The sequence below is a fragment of the Camelus dromedarius genome, chromosome 8 (assembly GCF_036321535.1).
Source record: "Camelus dromedarius isolate mCamDro1 chromosome 8, mCamDro1.pat, whole genome shotgun sequence".
Classification (NCBI taxonomy): domain Eukaryota; kingdom Metazoa; phylum Chordata; class Mammalia; order Artiodactyla; family Camelidae; genus Camelus; species Camelus dromedarius.
The window spans coordinates 7816929-7844026 of record NC_087443.1 but is presented as its reverse complement, the minus strand read 5'-3'; the positions used below and the strand labels follow the sequence as shown (position 1 = coordinate 7844026).

The 27098-nt window shown below is 44.9% G+C and overlaps 1 protein-coding gene across 1 annotated transcript in view; it reads left to right on the top strand.

Annotated features, from left to right (window-relative positions):
• The window catches only part of PCNX2 (pecanex 2), a 220803-nt gene that overhangs the window by 141290 nt on the left and 52415 nt on the right, over positions 1 to 27098 (top strand). The window contains exons 22-24 of the mRNA XM_064488633.1: positions 715 to 844; positions 19879 to 19937; positions 22598 to 22813. Coding sequence (XP_064344703.1) covers positions 715 to 844; positions 19879 to 19937; positions 22598 to 22813 — 405 coding nt within the window. The remainder of the gene's footprint in view (positions 1 to 714; positions 845 to 19878; positions 19938 to 22597; positions 22814 to 27098) is intronic.

Genomic DNA, 27098 nt, shown 5'->3' with positions numbered 1-27098 from the left:
GCATGACAAGAAGTAAGAAAACCAGACAGAGTAGTCGGGAGGTGACTTGGTCCACAGCGTGCTGTGGCTTCACACATAGCGTGTTTTTAGTTTATAAACCAGACATGAGTTGAATTGAGCCATTGGTGTTCACTGTATGATAAAGAATACATATTTTAAGAATAATTTTTAATTAATTATTTTTATTGAAGTAGAGTTGATTTACAGGTACAGCAAAGTGATTCGGTTATACATATACATATATATAAGAATATATATTTTTGAGTAGTAGGTAAAGATTCTTTGAGAAACAGCAATGCTATCTTCCCAAACATTGCTATTTATTTATTTTTAAAGTGTAATTTAGTTTTAATTATTTATAAAGCTGCCTAGTACTTTAGCAAATGGACCACTGTATTTTCTGTTCAGCTAATTGTATCTCAGTAAAAAGAAACTGTTCTTTTCAGATGTTAGATGTTAAATCTCTGCCATGAGTCAGCCTGAGACCGCTGGGATCTCTGTGAACGTCATTTGGTTTTCATGGTGGTGAAATGAGACATAGCAGGATACTGTTGAAAGTTTCATATTTCCAGATATGCACGCAGAGAGGTCAAGTGCATGCCCTTCTCTCTGTCCTCGGTGAGAAAATGGCTTTCATACAAACTAGTCCGAGTCGCAAATACTGCTTAGAAATATGCCAAGGAACTCAGTTTTGCCTTAACTCCAAATCCTCAGATTCAGCCATGCTCTTCTTCCAGACGTTTGCCACATCCATCTTTTCCACCCCACTGAGCCCATTTCTCGGGAGTGTCATTTTCATCGCCTCGTATGTCAGGCCAGTGAAATTCTGGGAGAAAAACTACAAGTAAGAACCTAAAATCGATGCTAACTTGCTTTGCTAGAATTTGAGTTCGGGATGTTCCTTGACCTTCCTCTATGGGAAGTCCAGTCTCCATGCTTCTCCCTGCTGTGTGTCCAACGAGGGAGCCACGCCCTCCACCCCGGCCCCACCCCCATCCCCCTCCCCGCCCCCACCCTACCCCCAACTCATCCACTCCCCACGGGGAGGGGGGCTTCCAGGCTCTGGACCAGGCGTGACTGATGGCAGATTTGCAATTGGGTACCAGTCCAGTTTCACCAGTCGTGAAGGAAAAATGAGTCATCACTGCCCAATCTTAGCAGTTGCCCTAAGAAAGGTTATCTAAGGAGCCATGGCCGGCGGATTGGCTTAGCCGGCCGAGATTGCCCCCGGGGGTGGGGGGGTGGCGAAAACCGCATCTCTGAGGTCTCCCTTCTGCATTGGAAACATGCGTGTCGTGTCCAAGTGGATCCGCATCCACAGCTCAACACAAGTGTGCCCACCGCTTTTCCTGAGCACCAGTAAACTTGTAGAAGATGATTTAGGCACTTTGTCTTGCCGGTTTGGACAGGTCAGTCATAAATTTCCTCAAGCAAACAGTGATGGAGTGAGGGCAGTTCTTCTGTGAGGGGTGGAGTAATGGTTCACTGAGAAACGTTCAAGAACGGTTAATGATTTGTGGGGAGCCAGCCTGTCTCCCGCTGGGGGCGTCGCTCTCTGGGGCCGGTTGCCATTTCCCATCTCCTTTGCCCTAATTTCCTAGCCAGACCTGGGCTGTTTTGTCCAAACCCTAATCCATCTTCTGGAGCAGGTCTGCCTTTCGCACAACTCTGCCGCTTCACAACGTGCCTGCCTGTCTCACAGAGGCCAGAGTGGAGTGAGGAGGTCTGCGGTTTGATGGTTTTGTGTGCACGTAAAATGCACATCCTTCTGGGCCAGGCAGGAGGGCGTCGTGATTAAAACACTGCGTGGGCCGCCAGCCTGCCTGGGCTCACATCTCACCTGTACCACTGGATGCTGGGGACCTCGAGCCTCTCTCCTCTTCTGTAAAATGGGAGCAAGAGAATAGACCTACTTCACAGACTTGTGGGGAGAATAGGAATTCACTGATGGAAACAGTAAGCACCTCGTGGGCTGTGCTCTTGTCATTCTGCCCTCACTGTCCTGCCTGGAATCCCCATCCCCACATGACCCTTGCTCGCAGGCGTTACCATGGTGAAGTGCGACACATGCCTGAGAGCTCACATTTAGGGGTCCTGGGGAGATCGAACCAAACTGCAGCACCTCAAGGTCAGCCAGTGCTGGGAGACCCCCAAGAGGCGGGGCAGGCCCCCTGGTGCATCTGGCAGATTGTTCATCTACTCAGAGAGGTGGGCTTTTTGCAGTACAAGCCAAGTCATCTCAAATTTTACCCCCACACAGGAGTCCTCTTTTGCGTTTGTCTAAAGTGACACCATGCATATTTACAGAGCCAGAAGTAAAAGAAAACCAGCGGCGCTGGCTTGTCTTTATGCTTTTTAAGGAGAAAACAATTGGAGGCAGCCTTTTTCAAGCTCTGGAAATCGCACTTTTGCAAAGTGTGAACGCTTGTCAGCCAGAGGCGTGGCGGCCTCTTGCGCTTTTAACTCTGCAAGAGGGGAAAGTGCGAGATATTTTAAACTTGAGCTTCAACACAGAAGCTTCCTTTCTGTCTCCTAGTCTCAGATAAGTTAGGAACCGGTTTTTCTGGCCGGGGAGGATTTGATATAAGCAGAACGCATTCCTGCATCCCCGTTGTACTGGAAGGTGTTTTAAGCTTCCCCAATAGAAATAGGGTGGAGAAGTCTTTGGGAGGAGGTTTTACTGAGCGGAAGCGTACTAACACCTGTGCAAAAGCAAGTTATGTATTTCCTCCTGTAGCCTCTTCACTTCCAAGATTCAGCCCGCCATTCAGTATGGTACATTCAGGTCTGAATTGTCAGTTTATGTGAGTTACTTAAAAGGATGAGCTGCTAGGGCAGGATTTCTGCTTCCTTATTCAGCTTCACAGAGAAGTGATTCGGCTGTGATCCATTCTTTTCCTAGTTTAGCACTCTGTTATGTGTGTGTGTGTGCTGGGGGCGGGAAGGGGTCTGCCTTTGGTCGGCTGTCCTTGGATGGGGAGGAGACATCCAGGTCTGTGGGAATGTATAAGGACGTCCTGTCTTGACTGGGTCTCTCTGAAGGAGCCAAGTTGGCGAAAATGCTCGGTCCCACTGCGGGAAATGTTCCTGATGCAGAACCCAGTCGGCTGAAAGTCTCTTGTCACCTCACGTTAAGTCTCAGGATACAGAGTCCTGTGGTCATCTGCTTAAAAGATCAGTGATGGAATTCAGGCCAGGGAGAGAGGTGGGTACCAGGAAAGGAAATGGCAGGAAATCTCATCTGAATAACCTGCAAATGCTCTGGAAAGCTCATTCCGTGCATCTGAAACTGTTGGTTTTTATTTCAAACACTGGTGACTTTCGGTGTCCTACTGAGAGTGTCTCTCTAGCTGTTCTACTGCTTTCTTTTCAGTCTGACTCCGAGGAGCAGTTGTTAGTGTCATTGATTCTGTTGAATGATTTACCAGTTGTCCCCTCACTTTAAGCTGCAGGCTAAGAGATACTTTCATGTGAGTGAGCACTTTTGGCCAGTGGGCACACAGCGTTGCCAGCCCCAAGCTGCAGGGTGTGATGTGGGGGTCTCCTCTCCCTTTCTCCGCCTGCTCCCTCACTTTCCAGCCCTATGGTTTTCCTTTCAAACCTTCTAAAGCTGGCTTTAGGTTTTGCAAGTCTTCAGCGAGCCCTGCGCTGTAATAGAACCATTTTTAATGCTCTGTGGTGCCGATAAGTAAATCACCAGCCACCTGGTGACAATGGCCAGTCTGTGTTCCTCAGGCTGCTCTGTCTTGAAATCTATAGACTTTGTTCCCTAACACTGCTCTTCACTGAGGGCCAGTGACAAACGTGTCCCCTGCCCACCTAATGAGCTGGCTCTCTGGTCAGTTCTGCTCGCACAGCAGCAGGTCACACTGTCTCAGAAGCACGTGGTGTCTCAGTGCTGCCCAGGGGACAAGAAGAAACACCCCAGAGACCAGCACTGACGGAAATGATGTGGGTCTGACTTGTCCAGGGTGGTGGCCCTACCAGCCCCACGCGGCCACTGAGCACTTGGAACAGAGCTAGCATGGCAGAATTATTAATTATTGAATTTTAATTCATTTAAATTTAAGTAGCCACAGGTGACTGGAGGCTACTGTACTGGACAGCCCAGACAGAGACCCTCCTCACTTTCCAGCCCATCTCCCACAGTAACGTTTCACACGTCACATATTGTGGCCTTTTCATTCCCAGCCTTCGCGTGGCCGTGCCCTTCTCATCAAATGCCCCTCCCTCCCTCCACCTCTCCATTTCCACCCACACCCATGCAGATTCAGAGGGAGGAGAATCATATGCTACCTCCTGATGAGTGAGTGGAAAGTTCTAGAAGGACGTGTGGGATGAGAGGTCCTGCAGTGGTCATAAATAAATGGAAAATAAATTTGCTCTGTGGCCATCAGGAAATTGTACCAAGGATTGGCGTGGACTGTATCTACCTCCAGTTCCGGACTTGTTTCTTTTCATCTTTGTGTCCCTATGGGGCTGTGAACACAGTAGGTGTTCTGTAACTATTAAGTGAATTAAGTCCAACAATATTATGTGACAGGGAAGGGAAATCATAATCTGGGTTTCATTTGCCACTGTTGTTAAACTGTTCTTGACGAAGCAGGTCTTTAAAATCTGTCTTGATGAGTTCCGCCCAGTGTCTTCATTTAATTTATGGGCAACGGTGCCCGAGTTGCACTGTAATAATAGTGCCTGGTGTTTATAAACCCCCTTACATCAGAGTATTTTTAAAAGCTTTGGAAATGCATTTTGATATCATGATTTATCATCCTTCTCTCTATAGATAAACTAATCACTAAATAACCAAACTTTTTCATTAACATGAAACAAATGTTTAGGCTAGAAAGGATTTAACTCCTGTCCCTGGTCATCTCAGCCAGTGTCTCAGTCCTAAGGAAGGGGAGGTCTTCATTAACAATGAAGTCTTCATTAACTGTCTTCAGAACTAAAGAAGGAAAAGTCCCATTAACAATGATTTTGTTTGGATACATCAGAAGTCTTCTGTAAAACGTAAAATACCTCAGCTATGAGGAGACTCGTGGAACATCTACCTGAAGGGCAGGGCAGACGTAGCTTCGTGGTTGTTATACTTCTGGTCTCTTCCCCAGACTGATTTTAAACTGTTGCATCATTCTGGGTGTCTTCCTCATCAATAAATATGCACGAAGCATATCTGTGAGGTCACTGTGCTAGGTTCTGGCTGTAGGACTCACTCTATGCGATTGGTCATCAGCTCTACATTCCGCGTCCTCGGTCCCACCCTAGTCGCCGAGATAATCAGTGTCACTTCATTCTCAGCTCTTCCTGAGGCGGTGAGCGTACGTCAGAAAGCACGGGTTCAGTCAGACCTTGATGAAAACCCCAGGCCATGCACTTGGTGAGGTGTTTGGCTCTGGGAAATTACTCAGCCTGTGAGCCTCAATTAACTCACCTATAAAGTGGGATGACTGTCTCTACGTGCCTCCCAGGTGTCATACCTGCCCAATGAGACACAGTTCTCTGGGGTAAACGAGCAGTGGTTTCTAGGTGGAGCATTTCTGTCCTGAATCCTGCTCCCGTTTTGTTTTCCTTCCCTATATTTCTCCTTGCTGTTGTTCAACTTTTAGTTCGGTTATGTCTAGACATATTTTTTGTATCCCTGCAACCTACTGAACCTACCTGAAGTCATCTCTGAAATGTCAGAACACGGTCCTGTTAACCCGTAGAGGACACGTGCGTAGGCCATGGAGTGTCACCCCCCCAGCCAGCGTGGGGGAGATGCCCGCACGTATCAGCCCTCACCTTCAGGAGCCGGGTGTGTTTGGGTGCTTCATCCAGTCGCAGAGCCCGGGTTCTGTTCTTCGAGCATCACGGCTGCCTTAGTGGAAAAGGAGAATCTCCACAGTGCCACTGTTTCGTGGTTTACCGAGCAGCAAAACATCTGATCCAAACATTTAAGCTAGTTTCCATGGACTCTCATGAACCTCACTGTGCTGTTTCCTAGCCCCTTCTTGGGTTTGTAATGTAGACGTGAGACCAGCCTGAGCCCTTGGAATTACAGAGTCCCCTCTTTACCATCCACGGAAGGTGGTTCTCCAGCCTCTTCCTCCTCTGGGTGGAGCAGACCTTGTGCCTCGTGAGGCAGCCCTTGGGAGCTTTGCCGGCCACAGCTGTGGTCTCTTACTGCTCTGAACGGGCCCCTTGTGGCATCACCTGGGTACCACAGTCACCTGGACACCCTTGCTGATCCCCGAGCAACCAGCATCCTCATGCCTTCCCTGTATCTCACCCTTTACCAGTTTGAAGACAGCCCTCCTTCCCTTCACAGCCCTCGTCTTCAGGCCAAACAGCCCTAACTGTCCTCTGTGTGAAATGGTCCAGCCCTTCAGCATCCCAGCCTCCCCCGTCCAGATGTTTACTGGTTTGTCCCTGCCCCTCCCCTGCTCCAGGGGTCACCGACTCAGTTCACAGGAGAGGGACCTGTTACTTCCTGTGAGCCCGATGTTCTGCTCTCATTTAGGCCTCTTAAAATCGAGACCCTCTCCGTTCTTTCACTCAAGCGTTGCCAGACCAAGTCTTCATTGTCCCACTCTGTGTGTGTTTGTTTTCCTGAAAGGCGGAAATCTACAATTTCTCTATCAGCTCTCAATGTCTTGGCTTTAACTCAACATTCCAGTCCCTGGAAGTGACGTCACCGCTGCCATTCACCCTTTCTCCAGCCCTCTTGCTTCTGCTGTCTGCAGATGCGCTTGCCAGTCACCATCTGGGTCTTCATTTATGATTTTGTTAATGGTGATGAGCTGGCTGGACAGAGCTTTGGGTACCTGGCTTGGTGAAGGCAGCCAAAAAAAGTTCTCAACTTCATACTTTATTATTATCATCATTTTACCTTTTTCGGCATGGAGAAGCCTTCGCTGAATATTTTCTTCCTAGTGAGCTGTTTTAAGCTCGGTTTGTAAGATCTTTGTGCAAAACCTGGAGCATCTCAAAATGCATTTTTTCCCTTAAGTATAAAGCAGGAAGCTCAGTGGTAGGGTGTGTGCTTAGCATGCACAAGGTCCTGGGTTCAATCCCCAGGACCTCTGTTAAAAAAAAAAAAAATGCAGCACTGTAACTCAAATTTGCAATTATGCCAGGGAGGGATTTGCATATTTCAACTTGCAATGAAGCTCCCTCGCAATTTATTTGGATATATTTACAAAGCACCTGGCTAGAGTTACTGTTGAGATAAAAGTCAGAAAGCTCCCTTACCAGAATGTCTTCATGGTATTAGAGCTCTCCGATCCACACCCAGGCGTGAGCCGGGCCCAGAGTGTGACTATTACATGCAGTGACGGCAGTAGGAGGAATGCGACCCTAGTAGTGGTAAGAGGAGCGGTCCTTATTTTTCTGAATTTAGTAACTACCTGCTCACCTTCTCAAATACATTCATTCTTGTCCGAACACCCACTCTGGGAGTAGAATTTCATTTTTCTTGTGTCACGGATGAGAAAAAGGAAACTGAGGGAAGTTAAATAACTTGCTCAAGGTCACAGGACAAGTCAGTGTATTAACCCAGGTCTGGGCTGATTTCAAGCCCTGAGCACTTTCTGTTATGTCCTGAAGCTTCTCAAATGCCTCCCACACCAAAATAATAATAATAATAATAATAATAATAATAATAATAATAATAAAATCAGTGACTGCCAGTTAAAGCATTCACTTGTGACCAGAGAGTTGCCCTCATAAGAGCCTGTCTGGAAGGGCAGGTGGCCGCAGCCCAGGACCTGGAGTCCTCCTGGTGTGCCTGGCTGGATAAAGGCCTTCCCTAGGTCCCCAGGGGAGGTGGTGACGGGCTGCCTGGACAGGTCTGGACAGACCTTCGTTGGCAAGTTTGTCTTTCCCTGTTCCTGTGAGCACCTTGCGATGCTCCCTCGTCCCCGAGCCGGGGAGCCACTGTACCTCTTCCCCAGGACCGGGTCCTGGACCACATCCCAGCCTGGTTCTCAACATCCGCGGACCTGGGGCAGGGAGGCAGAGTGGCATCCCCTCAGGTGTGACCTGTGGTGACTCAGAGCCTCTCTGGCTGGGAGACCAGGACCACCAATGATGTGAGGCTGGGAGAGGGGAGGGGGAGGGAGGGCACTGGTTCCAGACCTTGCCAGGTCTGTAGATGTTAAATCAGAGCAGGAATGAAGCCTCGGTGACCCTCGTGGGTCTTCCTGAGGTCCCAGATAAAATCTCAGGCCCACAAAGGGGGTCGAACTAATTAATTCAGATGCAATTTTCTTTTTAAATGGGTGATTTGAGAAATTTCTCTCAGAGGCCATCGCTTGTCCTTAGTTTTCCAGGGTGTTGAGTAACTTCATGTGTCTGTGGAAGGGTTCAGGAGATGCCCTCGCTTTTCCTGGGAGCTAATGGTAGGTCCTCGGGAATCCTCCCCCAGGGGAGAGACCCAGGGCTGTCTGGGTGCATGTACAAAGGTGAGCGTGTTGAGCAATTTAAAATGCTCGGAGTCACTCTGAGGTTGCATGCGTGTGCCTGTGGATAAAAGAGGAGCGTTCGGGGATTAACAGCATCTAGGCCGAGTCTGGGGACTTACAAGGACAGCCACGGTGGGAAATTGGACCAAGTCTCAAACATTCTGAAAGAGACATAAGCCAGCAAGAAGCGTTCTTAGTTATGTGTGGTGAGTGGAGGCGTCAAGACAGGATGAGGAGCCACAAGGAGCTCGGAGTTTCTACCAGTAAATCTCAGGCGGGTAGCTGGGACGTGTGGGCTGAGTCTGTGGACGTGCAGCGGTGTGACCTGACCCATGCTTCATCCCACTCTTGTACAACTTAGCTCTACATAATTATTCTCCTGGACTTCAGGCCGCAGGTAAACAAGAAACAGATGAGCAAGTGAGACTGTGGCCAAAAGGGCCCACACAATAGAAAGGCAAGATGCGAAACCCAGAATCCTGCAGATGTACTGATTCTGCCTGGCCCGAGTGAGCACTGGGACTTTGGGGGTGTGATAGGCCTGCAGGAATGGAGAATCCACTTTCCTGCTGGACTTGGTAGTGTGGGATGCAAGCCTTGGTAGTGTGCTGCTAGCAGCCTTCTTGTGCCCACGAGGTGCTAACCAGCCTGAGAAAGCAGCAAACACGGGGAGGCAGGGCTGAGGGACATGGAGAATGATTTTTTTCTTTCTTCTTTTAATTGAGGTATAGACAAACAATAAGGTCCTACTGTATAGCCCAGGGAACTATATTCAATAGGTTGTAAAACCTATAATGAAAAAGAATATGTGCATATATATGCATGAGAATGACTTGATGACACCGCCCACCATAGACCCTGAGTCCAGCTGGGGCAGTGTGAGCCAGTGAATTCCAGATTTTGCTTAAGCTATTTCCAGTTGGGTTTTCTGCCACATGAAATTGGGAGACTCATAATACAAGCTGATGATGGCTTTTATCGAAGGGACACTTCCCTCATCATTTTATTTGGGGGGATGGCAGCACGAAGGTAAGACCTTTATCACCATAATTCCGTGGGTCTAAATAGGATGCCAGCAAAGGGGCGGGCAGCCCTGCTGTACGTCCAGGGTGGAGTGCAGACCAGGCGTCTGAGCCTCCCCTGCTCTCTGACGGACATGCCCTGTATCTTCACCCATCCAGCCACCTCCCTTCTCTGCCTTGGGTTTCCTCCCCTGGAATTCCAGGTCCGTGTCTGCATGCCGTTCTGTCTGAGAAACTAAATGATGAACTTGGCCCCCTCCCACTGTTTTGCTGACGGATGAGAAGGCTGTCACACACGTACCCAGGGGTAGGTTTTGACACTTCAGGTGTGGTGGTGAGCAATTATGCAGATGTATTCCAGAAGGATGATGCTTTTGAGGGACTCCAGGGCATTGAATTTCTCAAATAGCCCTGGCTTGTGCTTATTACTCGTTTCGCTGCGGTGCATAATGTAACTCAGAGTCCTGTTGCATTTTGCTGAGCAGTTAAAGAACCTGGAAAGTGCAGAGTAGTGACGTTGACCACGCGCCTGCAGGAAGGGCCCCGCTGCCCACCTGCTCCCCGGCTGTCAGCTGTCTGGTGCTGCTGGCTCGACATTTCAAGGTCACTCGGGAGTGAAGCTTTGTGACGTAGTCCAGCGGATGGATGGTGGCAGGGAATATAAGCCGAGCACTGCAGGAGGGCAGAGCCAGCCAGTGTGGGGAGGAGGGGCCTCAGTTTTGCCAGCTTTTAGGGAGGTGTTGGAGATGGGGTTGATTGATTCTAAACAAAGGAAGGTAGAAATATTCAGCTTTTACGTTGGCACTGTCTCCAAACCTTTTACTGCGTGGCTCAAATGGTCCTGATGCAGAAGATTTACTGGGCAGATCCAGGCATCTCCCCAACCCCAAGAATGCTGAGCAAAGTGGATGTTACTGGCAACGTTGTCCCCGTTACTGACAACATTGTCCCCGTTACTGACAAAGTCAGCGATGGGAAGGCTGCTCTGGTTCCTGGGGGCCTTCTGCCTTTGAGGCTCTAGGTAAAAACTCACTCCTTAGCTTTTTCAGTAATCGGGGGTTGGAGAGCTGTTTTTAAATATATTTTTTATTGAAGTATAGTCAGTGTACAATATTGTGTCAATATCTGGTACACAGGGTCAAGTTGCAGTCATACACACACACATACATATATTCCTTTTTATGTTTTCGTTAGAGGTTACTACAAGATACTGACTATGGTTCCCTGCGCTCTACAGAAGAAACTTGCTGTTTATCTATCTCATGTGTAATGGTGTCTGCAAATCTTAAACTCCCAAATTATCCCTTCCCACCCTCTTCCTGGGGTTGGGTGGAGAGGGGTCTTAAATCTTGTTACCTTGAGCATTTTTCCAAGACTGACTTCAGTCCTACTTTATTGAAAGTCAAGACCTTGCCCAGGCTTCACATATGGTTTCTGTTTCTGGGTTCACAGTACTATTGTCTGATTGATGAAATGAACACATTATGTGACTGTAGGAAGCCCTGCTCTTTTTTTTTTTTTTTTTTTTTCCTTGTCACAATGTTTTCCTTCGAAAACATTGTGCCATCATCACCTCTCCAAAGGGTTTATAACACTCATTCACGTCTGGATTTCTGTGTTTGCCTCTCTCTGTAAACGCAATTAAGTAGACTGATGCTCCCCATCAAGATTGCTTGAATGAAAAATGACCAGTAATGGAAAAATAATCACATACATGAGAAAAAATTAAGGGGAAAAAATCACCTGATAAGAATAACGACCATTGAACGTATTATATTCCTTTTCCATTTTGTCAAATCTTACTACGTTACATTAAAAAAAAAAGATTTGTTTTGGAGGTCATGTGGTTAGAGCTTAATTTCTCAGAGACATAGAAGGCTTTGGAGAAAGGTATGCTTTGAGGTTTGAGAGAAAGGAAGGAGAGAAACTTCTTTGTGGATTTTAAAGAAAATTATTTATGTGGAAAATGTAATTTTTAAAAAGCCTAATTTTTAGAGCAATCCAAAGTTATAGAACAGTAGCTTTCTAGCTAAATTTATCCAAGACAAAGCAGAGCCATTTGGAAAGCCTTCCAAGGGGTTTTCTCGAAATTGTCAAAGAACCTGTCAGGGTAAAAGCCGGGGCAGGTGGAGGACAGCGGGAGAGTTGAATGAACTAATTTTCTGTTGACTGTTGTCCACATGCTCCCAGAGCCAAGATTTCACATCATCTATTTTAGTATTTAGAATCAAATTTGAAGACCATTGTCAGGATAAAAACTACTATTCTGTTTTCCCCATTAAAAAAAAATCTACACCCAGATGCACTGATGGGGTGATACCAAAACTGTCTCCTATTCACCCGTCGTCACTTCCATGATTCCCTTGGGGAACTCGCCTGTTACCAAGTGATTCTTTAGTTTTGCAGTAGACAGTCATAGGCAGGCTCTGTACTTTCATTTCCTACCCAAAGCCCTGTGCTATGTTTAATTGCCATTTTATGCCCTCAGAAAACTGGGGCTCAGAAGCATTATGTGATCCTTTATACCCCTCGAATATTTTACTTAATCGTAAACCCAGTTAGAAACAGAAATCAGATTTATCAACTTCACAGTTGCAGGCTTATTCCCCCTGCCTTATTGTTTGTGTAATGTTTTGGGACCAAATTATTTTGCAGAGGGTCCACCATCACTAAAAAATGTCAAACATGAGATATCAAATCTGCATATACCACCTTTATTTATCATTTTAGGCAGAGTAACTGTTTGGACACAGGGTGTCTCATGACTGTGGAGTTGGGAGCATCCTGTTAGTCGGACTTGGTTTTGTACCAGATTTGAAGATTGAACGTGAGGGAGGTACAGTGTTGTGCTTTGGGAGTGAATAAAACAGCCAAGGGAAAGTGAAGTCCATCTCAGTGGGAAACGGTGCTGGTGTGATTTTATTAAGTGTCGCATTCCTTGAGGACAAAACGGCACCGTGTCTTAATGGGCTTCATGTGCAGAGAACATGTCTTGTGGAGTTGCTGTCTCTCCTGAGACAAGTGGCCGTGAAAAATGGAAGGATCTGAGATAACTCATTGGGGCTGTGCATGTCACCACACGAATCCTGCAGTCTGTCCCACTGTCATGGTTGACGTTTCCTTTTGCTGGGTGCAGGGTTCTTCTTGGTCCAAATTCTGTGCATACCACTGCTAACTAATGAAAAAATAAATGTGTCTCCATCCTCAGCAGAATATCACCCACAACTCTAAATAAAACATTGTCGAATAAATGACATTGGGCCTCTTTTTGCCAGGAGGCTATAACACTCAAAAAGTCAAAACCTTAAATCAAGCATGTTAAACTTGGGGTGGGGGGGACCAGCAGCACCCTGATAATTTAATCCTTATGAATCAGTTATAATCCTCTGTATCTCCTTCTATTCACTTCCCCATTTTGCTGATTCTTTGCCCAACCACATGCAATTAGAATTTTTTTATTACTGTTTTTATTAGTTGCATTGGCAGAAAGAGAAGAAACACTTTTCACCCCCTAAATATTCATGACTTCCCAGGGAATGAATAGTTGGACTTCATATCCTATATTTGAAATGTTGCATAGTCTTGGGTTTTTTTTTGTGTTTGTTTTGTTTTGTTTTTTTTTGACTGAAATAGGAGAAGCAATCCTAATTTGAGATATAAGCAAGTTAGGGTCAGAGATGAGACTCGCACATGAATGCATTATAGTTACTAAATTCAGGCCTGCTTTTAGCTATGGAGTTTTTTTTAATTGAAGTGTAGTTGATTTACAATGTTGTGTTAATTTCTGATGTACAGCACAGCGCTTCAGTTATCTACATGTTCTTTTTCATAATAGCTTATTGCAAACTATTGAGTATAGTTCCCTGGGCTCTACAGTAGGACCTTGTTGTTTATCTCTTTTATATATAGTAGTGTGTAACTGCCAATCTCAAATTCCTAATTTATCCCTCCCTACCCTTTCCCCTTGTGTGACCGTAAGTTTATTTTCTATGTCTGTGAGTCTGTTTCTGTTTTGTAAATAAGTTCATTTGTGTCATTATTTTAGATTCCACTTATAAGTGATATCATACGACATTTATCTTTCCCTGTCTGACTTACTTCACTTAGTATGATCATCTCTGGGTCCATCCATGTTGCTGCAAATGGCATTATTTCATTCCATTTTATAGCTGAGTAGTATTCCATTGTACAGATATACCACAGCTTCTTTATTCAATCATCTGGCAATGGAGATTTTTTTAAAATTAAACTTTAATTTTAGCTAAATATAGATTCAATGGAGTTGAAAGAAATAATACAGAGATCCCTCCATATACCTTTTACCCACTTTACATGTGTTAACATCTTGCAAAACAGTCACCACCAGGATATTGATGTTGGTATGAACAAGATATAGAACATCTCCATCCCCACTGAGATCTCTCCTGTTGCCATTTTATAGTCAACACTCCCTTTCTGCCCCTACCTCCTTCTTAACTCCTGCTAACCTCTTACCTCTTCTCTAACTCTATAGTTTTGTCATTTCAAGAAGTTCATGTAAATGGAATCCAACAGTATTTCACCTTGTAGGATTGACTTTTTTCACTTACCATGTTTCAGTGAAGATTCATCCTGGTCATTGTGTGTGTCAATGGTTTGCCCTTTTAATTGCTGAGTAGTGTCTCATGGTATGGAAACCACACAAATGGGTCAAAGAAGAGATCACAAGAAAAAAATTAACAAAATATTTTGTGATGAATAAAAATGAAAGCATAATATTAAAACTTATAGTATGTAGCAAAAGCAGTTCTCAGAGGGAAATTCATAGCTCTAAGTGCCTAAATTTAAAATAAGAAAAATCTCAAATCAATAAGCCAGTCTTCCACATTAAGAAACTAGAAAAAGAAGAGCAAACTAAACCAAAGCCGGCAGACAGAAGGAAATAGTAAAGATTACAATGGACGGAAATGAACTAGAGAATAGAAAACCCATGGAAAGAATAAATGACTTCAAAAAATCAGTTCTTTGAAAAGATCAGTAAAACTGACAAACCTTAACCAAGAATGACCAAGAAAAAAAGAGAGGAGACTCAGATTACTAAAATCATGAATAAAAGTGGGGACATTACTACCAACTTTATGTAATTGAAAGAGAATTCTATAAACTACCGTGTACCAACAAGCTAGATAACCTAGATGAACTGAAGGAATATGTGGAAACACATGCACTCCCAGAACTGACTGAAGAAGAAGTAGAAAATCTGAATAGACATAACAAGTTAAGAGAATTAATTGGTAATCAGAAAACTTCCAAGAAAGAAAAGCCCAAGGTCGTTTGGCTTCACTGTCAAATTCTGTAAAATCTTTAAAGAAGATTTAACATCAGTTCTTCTTGAATCTCCAAAAAAAAGAGTGGAGGAAGGAATAGTTCCTAAATCATTCCGTGGGTCCAATATTACCCTGATACCAAAGCCAAAGTCATCACACACAAAAAAGAAAATCTTAGATTTAAGTTCCCTTATGAATATAAATGCAAAAATCATCAAAAAATACTAACCGAATGAACTTGTGTATCAATTCAACTTAAAAGATGACAGTGTCCTTCTGTGTAGCTCCTGCCTGCCTTTCCATTGTCCAGATTTCTCTAATGCTTTCCTGCCCCATGAATAGAACTATGATCCATCCACAATTCCATCCTGGGTTTGTCATATAAACAGACATTATTAAAATACTCACTCTGGCCAATCATAATTCCCCATGGAAAAGAAAAGATGGGAATACTTCTACTATAAATAGTCTATGAGAGCTGAAAGCAGGAACTGGATGCCGTCTAATCAACTAAATGATTGTTAAATTATTTAAGCTCTTCAGATGAAGCCAGGTAAGGTGCTTGACTTGGGTGGGGGGACAGATGAGGAGGCAGGAAGGCAACACAGGGAGGGAACCAGCTCTGCTACCTGCCTTCCATATTCACATAAGGGAGGGATGCTTCAGAGTAAGTCAGTGTCTCTGGAAAAGCCTATTACTAGACCCTTGGTCTGTGGCCCCAAGATAGTGTCACCTAGCAATGAGCAGTGGCCTTGCCTGCCTGGTGCTCATAGTATGCGTGCAGACACACGCCTAACCCTGCCAGCATTTTGTACCCACCCTGAGTTTGGGGAGTGAGTTGAAAGCCCTCTGTTTTCTCTTTGAACAGAACAGATATTCATACCCTAAGACAGTTAAGGCAGAAATCCAATTACTGATCTAATTAGCACCTTTGAGGGGTAAATACCAAATTTAGCACTGGAGAAAAGCTCAAATTACCCAGTATGGTTGACAGGTCACCTTCTTAGAGAGTCTGGTGGAGGGCCAGGGGCCCTGGGGCACACAGACTGCTGAGCTTAGTCACTGCTGATCAGAATTTAGCCCTCTGCATCCAAAGCCTTTTTCAAATATAGCTTTCCAGTTAACATCATTTTCGAAGGTGTTTTCATTCCCTAGGGAGTTTGGTAAATGACTTTCTTTTGGCTCAGTCCCACTTTAAAAATTGTTTATCCTGCTGCTGAAAATTCCATTTGTCCTAGGTCTTAAGGTGAAATTAAAATTCCATTTAGGGACTAAGCATGCCCACATGAGAGTTTGGGCTTCATTAGAAAGAATTTGGTTGTTTGCTTTATTTTCTGCCACCCTGGGCTCTTTTATTTTTGAAGCTGATCTGAGGGTCTTTGGAAGGACACTGAAGCAGGAAAAGAACAGTGTGCTGGGGCTTGTGGCATTTTTGAACTGTAACAGAATATTCTTTCTCTCCAACCCATCTGTAGAAGCTATTCCACAATACCCAAGCAGGATCCTACCTACACGGCTCTCAAATATCTGAGACATATGAAGAAATTACAACACTTTTTTTCTTCTGAAGACTAGGCTTTTCATTGATTGATTGATTGATTCTTTTTTATTTTAATCTATTTTTATATATAGTGGCTAACATTTGTAAATCTCAAACTCCCAAATTTATCCCTTCCCACCCCTTTCCCCAGTAACCATAAGATTGTTTACTATGTCTGCGAGTCTGTTTCTGTTTTGTAGATGAATTCATAGTGTTCTTTTTATTTTTTTCAGATTCCACATGAGTGACATCATTTGGTATTTTTCTTTCTCTTTCTGGCTTACTTCACTTAGAATGACATTCTCCAGGGACATCCATGTTGCTGCAAACGGCATTATTTTATTCGTTTTTATGGCAGAGTAGTATTCCATTATATAAATATACCACAATTTCTTTATCCAGTCATCTGTCAGTGGACATTTAGGTTGGTTCTGTGTCTTGGCTATTGTAAATAGTGCTGCTGTGAACATTGGGGTGCATGTATCTTTTCACATTAGAGTTCCCTCCAGATATATGCCCAGCAGTGGAATTACTGGGTGATATGGTAAGTCTATTTTTAGTTTTTTGAGGAATCTCCATACTGTTTTCCATAATGGTTGCACCAAACTGCATTCCCACCAGCAGAGTACGAGGGTTCCCTTTTCTCCACAGCCTCTCCAGCATTTATCGTTCATGGACTTTTGAATGATGACCATTCTGACTGGTATGAGGTAATACCTCCTTGTAGTTTTGATTACAGTTGCATCTGGGCATCTTTCTCTGATTCCCAAGAGACAAGTTCAAGCAAGAAGTCTGCATTTGGTGGTTTCTTCTTAAGCATCATTACAAACAAGTGCTGATCAGCAGTCACGTTTAAATGTTCTCCAGTAGCACCCGGCCTCCTTTCTCTCTAGCAGGTACCATGAGAGACAAACCATTGAGAAGCAGTATTATCTTTGACTGTTAATTTCTTTGGTCAAACCGATATTTGCATGACTCCTGTGTGGCAGGTGTGAGCAAAATGCCTGCCCTCGTGGTACTTAGGGTCGGATGTAAGAGGCAGATGTGATCAGATCATCACACAAAGACAGGTCTGATGTGAAGTGGAGTGAAGTCTCCAGAGGCAGCTTACCTGAGTTCAAATCCTGGCTCTACCACCTGCGAGCTCTGTGACTTGGGGCATTTAATCCACTGTCTCGTGCTCCTCCTCTGTGAGAAGGGGTATGATCAGTAGTACCTCAGAAGGTGGTTGTACTTACACAGGGAAGTGCTATGTTTTTATTAATAACGTTAACTGTGACAAGTACTCCAAAGAGCACAAGACATGAAGCTCTCACCTAGAACAGGTGCCAGGAAGGCTTCCCGGGGAACGTGAGTGGCACTTTGCTAGACTGGAAAGATATTGGAAGGATGAGAGGGGTCGATGAGGAGAAGTGGGTGGGACCGGAAACGGAGCACTCCAAGTAGAGGTCGTGACAGGTGCAAAGGATGCAGGGGAGGGAGGGGTGTCAGGGGGAAGGCGGTGTGTTGAAGACCCATATGGTTGGAGCACAGACAGCAAAGGGCAGAGTGATGGGAAGGCAGGGGCCAGGCATGTTAAGGATCAGTTTCTTCACACATATTCCTTGGAACCTCATCATGTTCAAACTTGTATATAACCCTACATTCAATGATATATTTCTAGTGAAAATCCTTTCTTTTTTTTTTTTTTTTATTGAAGCATAGTTGATTTACAAGGTTGTGTTAGTTTCTGGTGCACAGCATAGTGATTCATTTACACACACACACACACACACATATATATATATGCTTTTAATTAGTAGTAGAAGTAGTAGTATGTTTCAGAGGAACAGCATTATAATTTGACATTCTATTTTTATTTTACTTTTAATGGAGGTACTGGGGATTGAACCCAGTACCTTGTGCATACTAAGCACATGATCTACCACTGAGCTATACCAACCCCCCATATGTTCTTTTTTAATATATATTCTTGTTCATATTCTTTAACATTATAGGTCATTACAAGAAATTGAATATAGTTCCCTGTGCTGTACAGTATGTCCTTGTTGTTTGTCTATTTTATATATAGTAGTGTGTATCTGCAAATCCCAAACTCCCAATTTATCCCTTCCCACCTGCTTTCCCCTTTGGTAACCATAAGTTTGTTTTCTATGTCTGTGAGTCTGTTTCTGTTTTATAAATGAGTCTTTTGTGCCATTCTTTTAGATTCCACATACAAGTGACATCATATGGTATTTGTCTTTCTGTGTCTGACCTCCTTCATTTAGTATGAGCATGTCCAGGTCCACCCATGACAAATTGAAAGCCCTTTTTTAATGGCTTAGGCTTAACCGTATGAACTTGCCACTTCTGGAGGTCATAAACAGTTGAATATCATCACCTTCATATGGTTAACATCCATTTCATATTTCATCCCTCAAAGGGTGACAAGACCACCACTCAGTGTCTGAAATTAAAAGCCAAGCTGGTCAGGCACAGTCCCTTCCCAGCAGAGCTGACGGTTGCCCTTCTCAAGGATTTTGGGACCTGTGAAGTTCAAGGACGGGTGAGGTTTTAGAGACATAAGGGGGCTGATACCATCTGCACAGGCTGTCACTTGGGGAGAATCTTGTTGATCGGTTGCCCCTGAGAGGTCTGGACGGAGTCTGTAACCTCACTGGCTGACTTTCAGAAACAAGAAGGGGACCATGGACTGGCTGGCTCGCCAAAAGCTTACCAAGGTTGAGGTGAGCTGTCATAACTGAGAAGGTTTACAGCTGGTTCTGGGGCCACTTGTTACCATGGCTACCGATAACCCACCTTTTCCTGAGACTGTGAGAGCTGTTTTTATTCTTGTGGTTCAACTTAAGAAAAGGCTGTAAGAATGGGCCCAACTCTTGAAAGCAACTGGTGGAGACACTGACTACTCATCACTTCTTTCTGGACTCAGTCAGAAAAGAAAGATACGCACGCACGCACTGCTTTCAAGTTCTGAACGTGAGTGCCATTCCATTGGCAGTTCAAAGGCTTGCTTTTATTTTGTGGACCTGGTTCTTTAAACTGATAAAGATGAAAGCCATTCTCCCATATCCTAAGGACTCTTCAATTCTTCCCCCTGTGTGTTTTGTGTATTTTTCCCTCCCTTCTTTACTGTGAGACAAGAAATTGAATGTAGTTCCCTGTGCTATACAGTAGGTCCTTGTTGTTTATCTATTTTATATACAGTAATGTGTATCTGCAAATCTCAAACTCCCAATTTATCCCTTCCCACCCCCTTTCCCCTTTGGTAACTGTAAGTTTGTTTTCCATGTCTGTGAGTCTGTTTCTGTTTTGTAAATAAGTTCATTTGTGCCTTTCTTTTAGATTCCACATGTAAGTGACATCATATGGTATTTGTCTTTCTGTGTCTGACTTCCTTCACTTAATATGAGCATCTTCTGGCAGCCTTCCCAAAGCAGGCCAATCACCCTAAGTGTGACGCTTGGTTTCCCCTGAATTTCCTGCTCACACAGCTAACTCTGTGAGCCAGCTCTCCTTTGTAGGGATTTAATCACGACCTCTTACCCTTTTGTGGTCCCTTCTAGTACAAGGCGTGTGGATAATTCCAACACAAGGCTGGTGGTCCAGATTGAAAAGGATCCAGGTAAGAGGATATCTTCCTACTCTCTTTTTAAGCAGTTGATTGATTTTGTGGTGTAGATAGACTCCTCCCATCCAAAAAGGGAATTAAGTACTCACTTTTTAGAATCACCGTGGTGACAATGCATGTCTTGGTAAATACACTGACTGTAAAATTAAACTGCAATAGAACTGATCAAGTATCCTGATTGCTTTGGAGGTGCACTCCTCCATTTTTTAGAGTTGATCAGATATCTCTTCAGTATTGAATGACTCTGTTAATTAAGCTGCTTTAATCTGTGTATGGGAAACATCGAATACAGACTATAAACCTTGGTATCTTCTGACAAACATTTTTTTGAAAAACATCAGCATGATGAGGTCCTTCGAGGCAAACCACTTCAGGATCCAGGATCCAGAAGTCTTCAGAAACTTTGTTCAACCTTAAGCTCTGGATGGATTTATCTGGCAGAAAATTATTTTACTTTATTCTTCCTATTGTCTATCTCATTTTCAATCATTTGACCTCGTTTTTTTCCCCTCATTATCAGAATGCAAATTTCAACTGGTCTCCATTTTTATCTGCCTCACTCTCTCCCCAGTGCCAAAAATGTTGTCCAGGAAGAATCCTGTTAGGCTCAATAGCTCTGTTTGAATTGCATGTACAGGATTAATTTGAAATTTGATAACACCTGGAGAGACAGGTTTACTTTTCATTTAACTTTATGTCAGTCCAACTTGAAGGGGGCGTGAATTGGGGCATAAACATCTCCTAATATGGAGCCGTGGGGCTGAGATTTTGCAGGCTGTTGGTATCAGCCATGTGCACAATTTTATGAGTGAATCATGCCTTCAGTTGTTCATAATTTTGTCTCATTTTAATCTAATTATGCAGCTGTGTGGTCAAGGTGTTCTAAGAGCTCCACTTTCACTGGGTTTAAATTGTTTTGTGTTATTTAAACATCAGACAGTTTGAACAATGAAAAGTTAATTCTCTCATTCAGGCCTTTTCCTTTACAAGTGCCCCAGACTCAAAGTAATCTCTAATTAGTGCCTCAGGATGCACGCGGATTCATCATAGAAAAGGAATATCGTGGCAGGTCAGGTAGACTTCATCTGCATAGAAAATTCAGCACACGGATACTTTATCAGATTAAATGACATGACTCAGCCCATAGGACAGTTCATTTCTTTCCATTAATTATAATTAGGTGATAAATGCACTAATTTTAATTCAGCTGTTAACTTTCATGAATGCCTAGCAATGATATGCATGGTTTGAGTGTGTTCCCCTCCAGATTTCTTAGCGGTAGATCAGTGCCCTTTCTTTGTGGGTGCACTTGGGGGCCAGTCTGCACCTTCCTGTATCCCCAGTCATACTCTGGTTCCCTCGGGTACAGAGCAGGGGATCTCCAGTTGGATCTACAGTCTTTATCTTGGACCTCCCTGAATCTCTGTCTCCACTCCAATTGACAGCCTAGGAGGGTACCCTGAGCTTTGCTTTAGGCATTTTCTCTTTGGGGCAACTCTATGCTTCTCTGACTTTCTGGGCCAGAATTTACTCCCCAAAGAAAAGATACTCCTAAAATGAAAGCACTAAAGGCAGACTTTCCTCCCAGCCCCAGGACCATGGACCAGGAGGACGTCCCAGTTTATCCAGTCTTCTTAAAAAAGGTTATATCCTTCATCACGAGAGATCTGGCAGAGGGAGTAAAAGAAAGCAGGGCCCAGCAGGGAGATGAAAGGAAATACACCATGAAGCCTCAATTCTGTGCTCCTGAGACACACTGTCCTTCCATTGGGAAGCAGGCTGTTGCATCGCTCCATCTCCTTTCCTGTATCCTCCCTCCTCTCTTCCCTTGGTGTCATCATCTACCCACTTAGAATGGCTAAGACTACACAAACAAGCAACAGTTGACAATACCAAGTCCTGGCAAGAAAGCCGTGATTCCCAGTCACTGCGAGAAAGGGTGCGACATGGTACAGCTGCACTGGACGATAGCAGGGCCACTTCTGGGGGTTTACTCCAGAGAAATGAAAACTTGTTCACGGAAGCGTCTGTCCTCAAACACTGTGAGTGGATTTATTCATAAGCAGCAAAACTGGAAACAACCCAAAGGCCCTTCAGCTGTAGAATGGATAAGCAAAGAGTAGTCCCCGCCTACAAAGGAAACAGGCAAAGCACTGCTGCATTCAGCAATACAGATAAAACACCAGTGCATCATTCTGAGCGGTGGTTAGTGACTATAAGCATTTTTTAAGACTCATCAGATCGTACACTAAAAAGGGTGAATTTTACTTAATAATATAATTTATTCCTTAATAACTTATTATAATTTATTATTACAGTTTATTTTATTACTTAATAATATAAATTATTCCTCAATAAATCTGAGTTTTATATGTATATAACTTAAAAACAATAAATATCATCTATATAATAATTTATATCTCTGTATAATATTTAATACTGGCAATAGTTATTTATATTGTAGCATACATATGTATGTATATATGTATGTACATGCATATATTATTTTTCATCTATTATATGTGTATATAATGTATATACATATGTGGGCGAAGAATCTGAGGATTCTGATCCCCCCTCAATCAAGTGACAGCCTCCCAGGTCTAGTACGTTGGAGGGGGCCTCCCTGAGCGTATTTCTCATCCTGTCTCCAGGGAATGATGACAACAATCTCAATTCCATCTTTTACGAGCACTTGACGAGGGCCCTGCAGGAGTCCCTCTGTGGAGACCTGGTCCTCGGCCGCTGGGGGAACTACGGCTCCGGCGACTGCTTCATTCTGGCTTCCGACTACCTCAACGCTTTTGTTCACCTGATTGAAATCGGCAATGGTCTCGTCACCTTTCAGCTGCGGGGACTGGAATTCCGAGGTAAGAATCTCTTGACGGTGGAAGTTGTTGGAAAGTCAATCATTTGAGTTCATTGCCTTGCAAAGCTTTCATACGAAGTCACGGTTGAAAAAGAATTTGATGCCTATCCGACAGAATAAGAATTTGGGCGCTCGCTACAACTGCTTTTATCCATGTCTTTGGGTATGAGTAACCCCCAGTCACTTGAGGGAGTAAGAAAGTGACATGTACAGTCTGGTGTAAACCTTTGGAGAACAAGTCAGACTTTGGTTTCATTCCATCTGGAGGAAACTCAGAAGCAACAAGAAACTGTTGCTTCTGACTCCGTGTGGAGTCTGCCAGACCTGAACCAGAACCTGGTTCTGTGGGTTGCACGTGTCATGATCTGTTGTGGCATGTCACTTTGTGTCTCTGCACTCTCTTTTTCTTTTTTTTTTTTTTTTTGGTCATCTGTAAAATGCTAGGAAGAAGAATGACTGTTTCATAAAGTTGTGTGATTGAACGAGATGGTGTGTATGCAGGTGCCCCCTGGATGCTCACTGCTCTGTGGTTACCGAGTTGGCCAGATCTTGAAAGTGTGACTTCAGTTTTCCCATTAATCAGATGCTGGAGCTGCGGGCTGGGTCCTGCAGGGATTAGCATGACGGATGTACTCATGTGCCCGTCTCCTGGGTTCTTTGTTTATTCCTTCATTCAGTACATGCCTTTCTCTAATCTGACCCCCAGTCTGTGCTAGACAGTGTTCTAATGCTGGAGATGTGGTGGACACGTGACCGTGAGTTTTACCCTCGTGATGTAGAAAATATGTAAACAAATTGAGCAAACCAGCGACAGTTTGCGGAAAGTGTATAAAGGAGGCGGATAAGGTTCTGTGACGGAAATCACTGCAGACGGTGAGCGTGAGGAGGTGTTAACATTGGATGGGACCATCAGGGAAGACCCTTGAGAACAGGAAGATGAACACTCCAGGCCAGAAACTGCTAAGTGCTGAACGTATGAGCCAGGAGCGACATGGGTGGACTGCCCTGAGCAGAGAAGGACCCAGTGTGCTGGCAATAAAGTGACACAGAGAGGCGGGGAGGGGTGGGGTTCATGGGGACCTCAGAGTCAGGCGAAGGGCTGCGTTTTATTTTATGCACAAATGGAGAGCGGTGGAGGATCTGGAAAGGGGAGTGATGGACCTGGTTTGTGCTTGAAGAGATTGTTCTGGGAGCTGTGCAGAGAGAGTGCTGGAGGGAGGCAAAGGCAGACACAGGGACACCACTTAGGGGTGTCCTGGAGTCACCCAAGCGGGCGGAGATGGCGGAGGCAGCGACCTGGCCAGAGCCTTGGGGCTGGGGCAGGCAATACAGGGCACTGGGGGGAACAGATGGGGTGCTCAGCCTGCTCCCCAGTTTCTAGGCTGAGTGCCTGGTGGACAGGGGTCACTGACTAAAACCAGGAAGCCTGGATGAGGAACGGCCCCTTTGGGATTTGGGAGTGTCATCGAGAGCTCTGCTTTGGATATTTCCATTTTAAAATGCCCTTGATTCATCCAGGTGAAGATATCCAGTAGCCAGTTGGACATGGGCGTCTCATGTTTGTTTGGGAGACATTTGTTCAGCACTGGTTACATGTCAAGCCCTGGGCTGGGGGCTGCGAATACAGAATGAAGGCTCCACCTTAAGGAGCTTGGAGCCTCGCCGAGAGGACAGACACGTGATGAGCAGGTACTGCCCAGGGAGCCGCGTGCCACAGCAGCGCTGTGCCTGGGGCACCTGGGGACCAGAGAAGTGGCACTGCCGTCAGACCAGGGTCTGGTCAGCTCGGCAGAGCAGAGGCTACGGCTGGAATAGAGGCAGGACCAGAGGCACCAAGTCACCAGATGTGGTTTCCAGGTGGTTTGGGGGAAAGGGGTCACGGACAGTGCTAGAAAGGTAAGTAGGAGCCAGGTCTTGGCCTCCCAGAACCTCACAGTGACAAAAGGACACTTCCCGGCTAAGGACAAATCGTCATTATTTCACATTCTAAAAACCTGGCGGGGTGCGGGTACAGCTCAGTGGCAGAGCATGTGCTTAGCATGTGTGAGGTCGTGGGTTCAATCCCCAGTCCCTCCATTTAAAAAAACAAAAACAAAAACCATTACCTAAAGAGAAGTCTTGTGCTTCCTTACAAATGCTTGGAATCTAACTTAGGGAGTTTATTTTGGAAAAGGTTATTGGGCCCAGGGCATAGTGATCAGATTCTACAGAACACAGAATCGATGTCTCCCTGAAATTTTGCACCAATGCCAGAAAATGCCACAGGAGGTGGCGGCAATTAAGTGGCTCTGGAGCAATAGAATTGTCTATTTTGAGAGCTTCCGGTTTCTCCTGGGCTTCAAAGGAAGAACTTCTAAGGCTCGCTGAGCTGAATCTGAGTTACAGCTATATCACAAGTTCTGTGTGGTTTGCAGCATTTTAGCAAACTTTACCCATCAGATGACGTATGGAAGGAAACTGGTGACCAACATCAGTGTATCAGCCCCAAGACAGAGGCGGTGATCGTGTGAGGTGACTGCCCAGGAATGATGTCTCGGGAGAAAATGCGGGAAGGACACCTTTTACAATCCCTTTTCCTTGACCTAATTTTACTGGAGTTTGGAACCCAGGGCTGTTGAGAGAGCCTATAGCTTGACAGCAATCTAAATGTTGCTCTGGTTGCAGGAAGAAGCCAGGTGACCTAAGATGACTTTCTCTTTTCTATCTCTTTGCAACATGCAGGAGAGTATTCCTAGGGAAGACCTTCTTTTCTGTTTTCCTCTCTGGGTATTTTTCTAAGCTATCTCTTCAGGAGTTCACTGTCTTTCCGTCTTCCCATTTTCCCAAACAGCAGGCTTTATTTTGGGCAAATTTTAACCTCCTTCAGCACAGCCTGCGGATGCATTGACTCTCTCCCCAGTGCATCCTGAAGCCATCAGTGGAAACAGGAGCTGCTCACGGCACAGGCTGACTCTCAGGAAATGAACAGTGCACCCCCAAGGAAGGCAGCCTCCCCAAGGCCAGGAAGGAAGGTCCATCTGTCTTTCTCTCACCGAAAGGGATGCTTTTGTGTCAGTAGGAATTTTTAATTGCAAATGACAGACATCAGGTCTCTGACTTAAGCAGGAGAAGGGTCTACCAGAAGATGTTGCCCAGAGCACAGACTTGCTGAGATGGCTGGAGAAGCAGGCTCCGTGGCTGTCAGACCAGAGACATCTCTAAAGTCACACTGCAGTGCCGAGCCTGTGAAGAGATCCATCACATCTCAGCTGGCAGACCCAGCATGGCCCTCGTGACCTCATGACCCTGGATATTGGACGCTGCCACCCCTATGGCATTTGACTGCCCGGAAACAGGATGACCAGCCCCTGCTACCACCTCCCTTCCAGAATACTTCCCACCCAAGCCCCACTTCTCTGCATTGCCAGCTCGCTAGCCAGTGTCTGGGGGGCACATCTGACGGAGAAAGCTGAGACCGCAGGCACATGGTCTAGAGGCAAAGAAGAGCAGGAGAGAGTGTCTGGCTTCCAGTTCCTATAGTGGGAGGTGATTGCTGCCTCCCGCCCAGACTCATAACACGGGTACCATATAGGTGGGAGTCATGCCTGCCCCTGTAACGGCTAAGTCCCAGATGTCAGCGACTAACACAGTAGATGTTGATTCTGCACTCACATAGAGTCCAGTCCGTGAGAGACGGAGGGGAAGGCCCCGTTCCACGCTACCAGGGATCCTGGCGAATAGAAACTCTCCGTAGTTCTTAGCACACTGCTAGGGGAAAAGACTTGGCGAGCAGTTAACCAGTCTCTGGCACAGTGGGTAATTTTCCAAACTCAGAATAGAGGTTTAGTTCCCAGGTAACCCAAAAAGATTGCTCGAGGTCCACGCAACAGCCTGTTTCCATCAGGCAGTGCTATTGTAAATGAGCGATACAAATTCAAATTAAGAATACAAATAAAGAAGCCACGTTTTTCTATTCTACACCTTTCGGTTCATGAATCCCAGAAGAGAAATATATATGTTTGGTTAATGTAAAGAAACAGGATCGCAGTGCCCTGACTTCTCTCGGGTTTGTGAGTGTCACTCGCATCTATTCAGCCAGGGAGCCTTGAAGGAAACCACTCCAGAGTGGACACGTGAGTCATTGGCTTGAAATCTAAGTTGAGGAAACACAGTGAGCTTTAGAAGACCAACGGTGTGAAAGGCATCAAGTTCAAGTCTTTCTGAAAGAAATCAATGAAATGGAATCTGTTGAATTTTAAGACCCATGTAACCATCATCTGAGTAGCTGCACACAGAATAATGGAAAA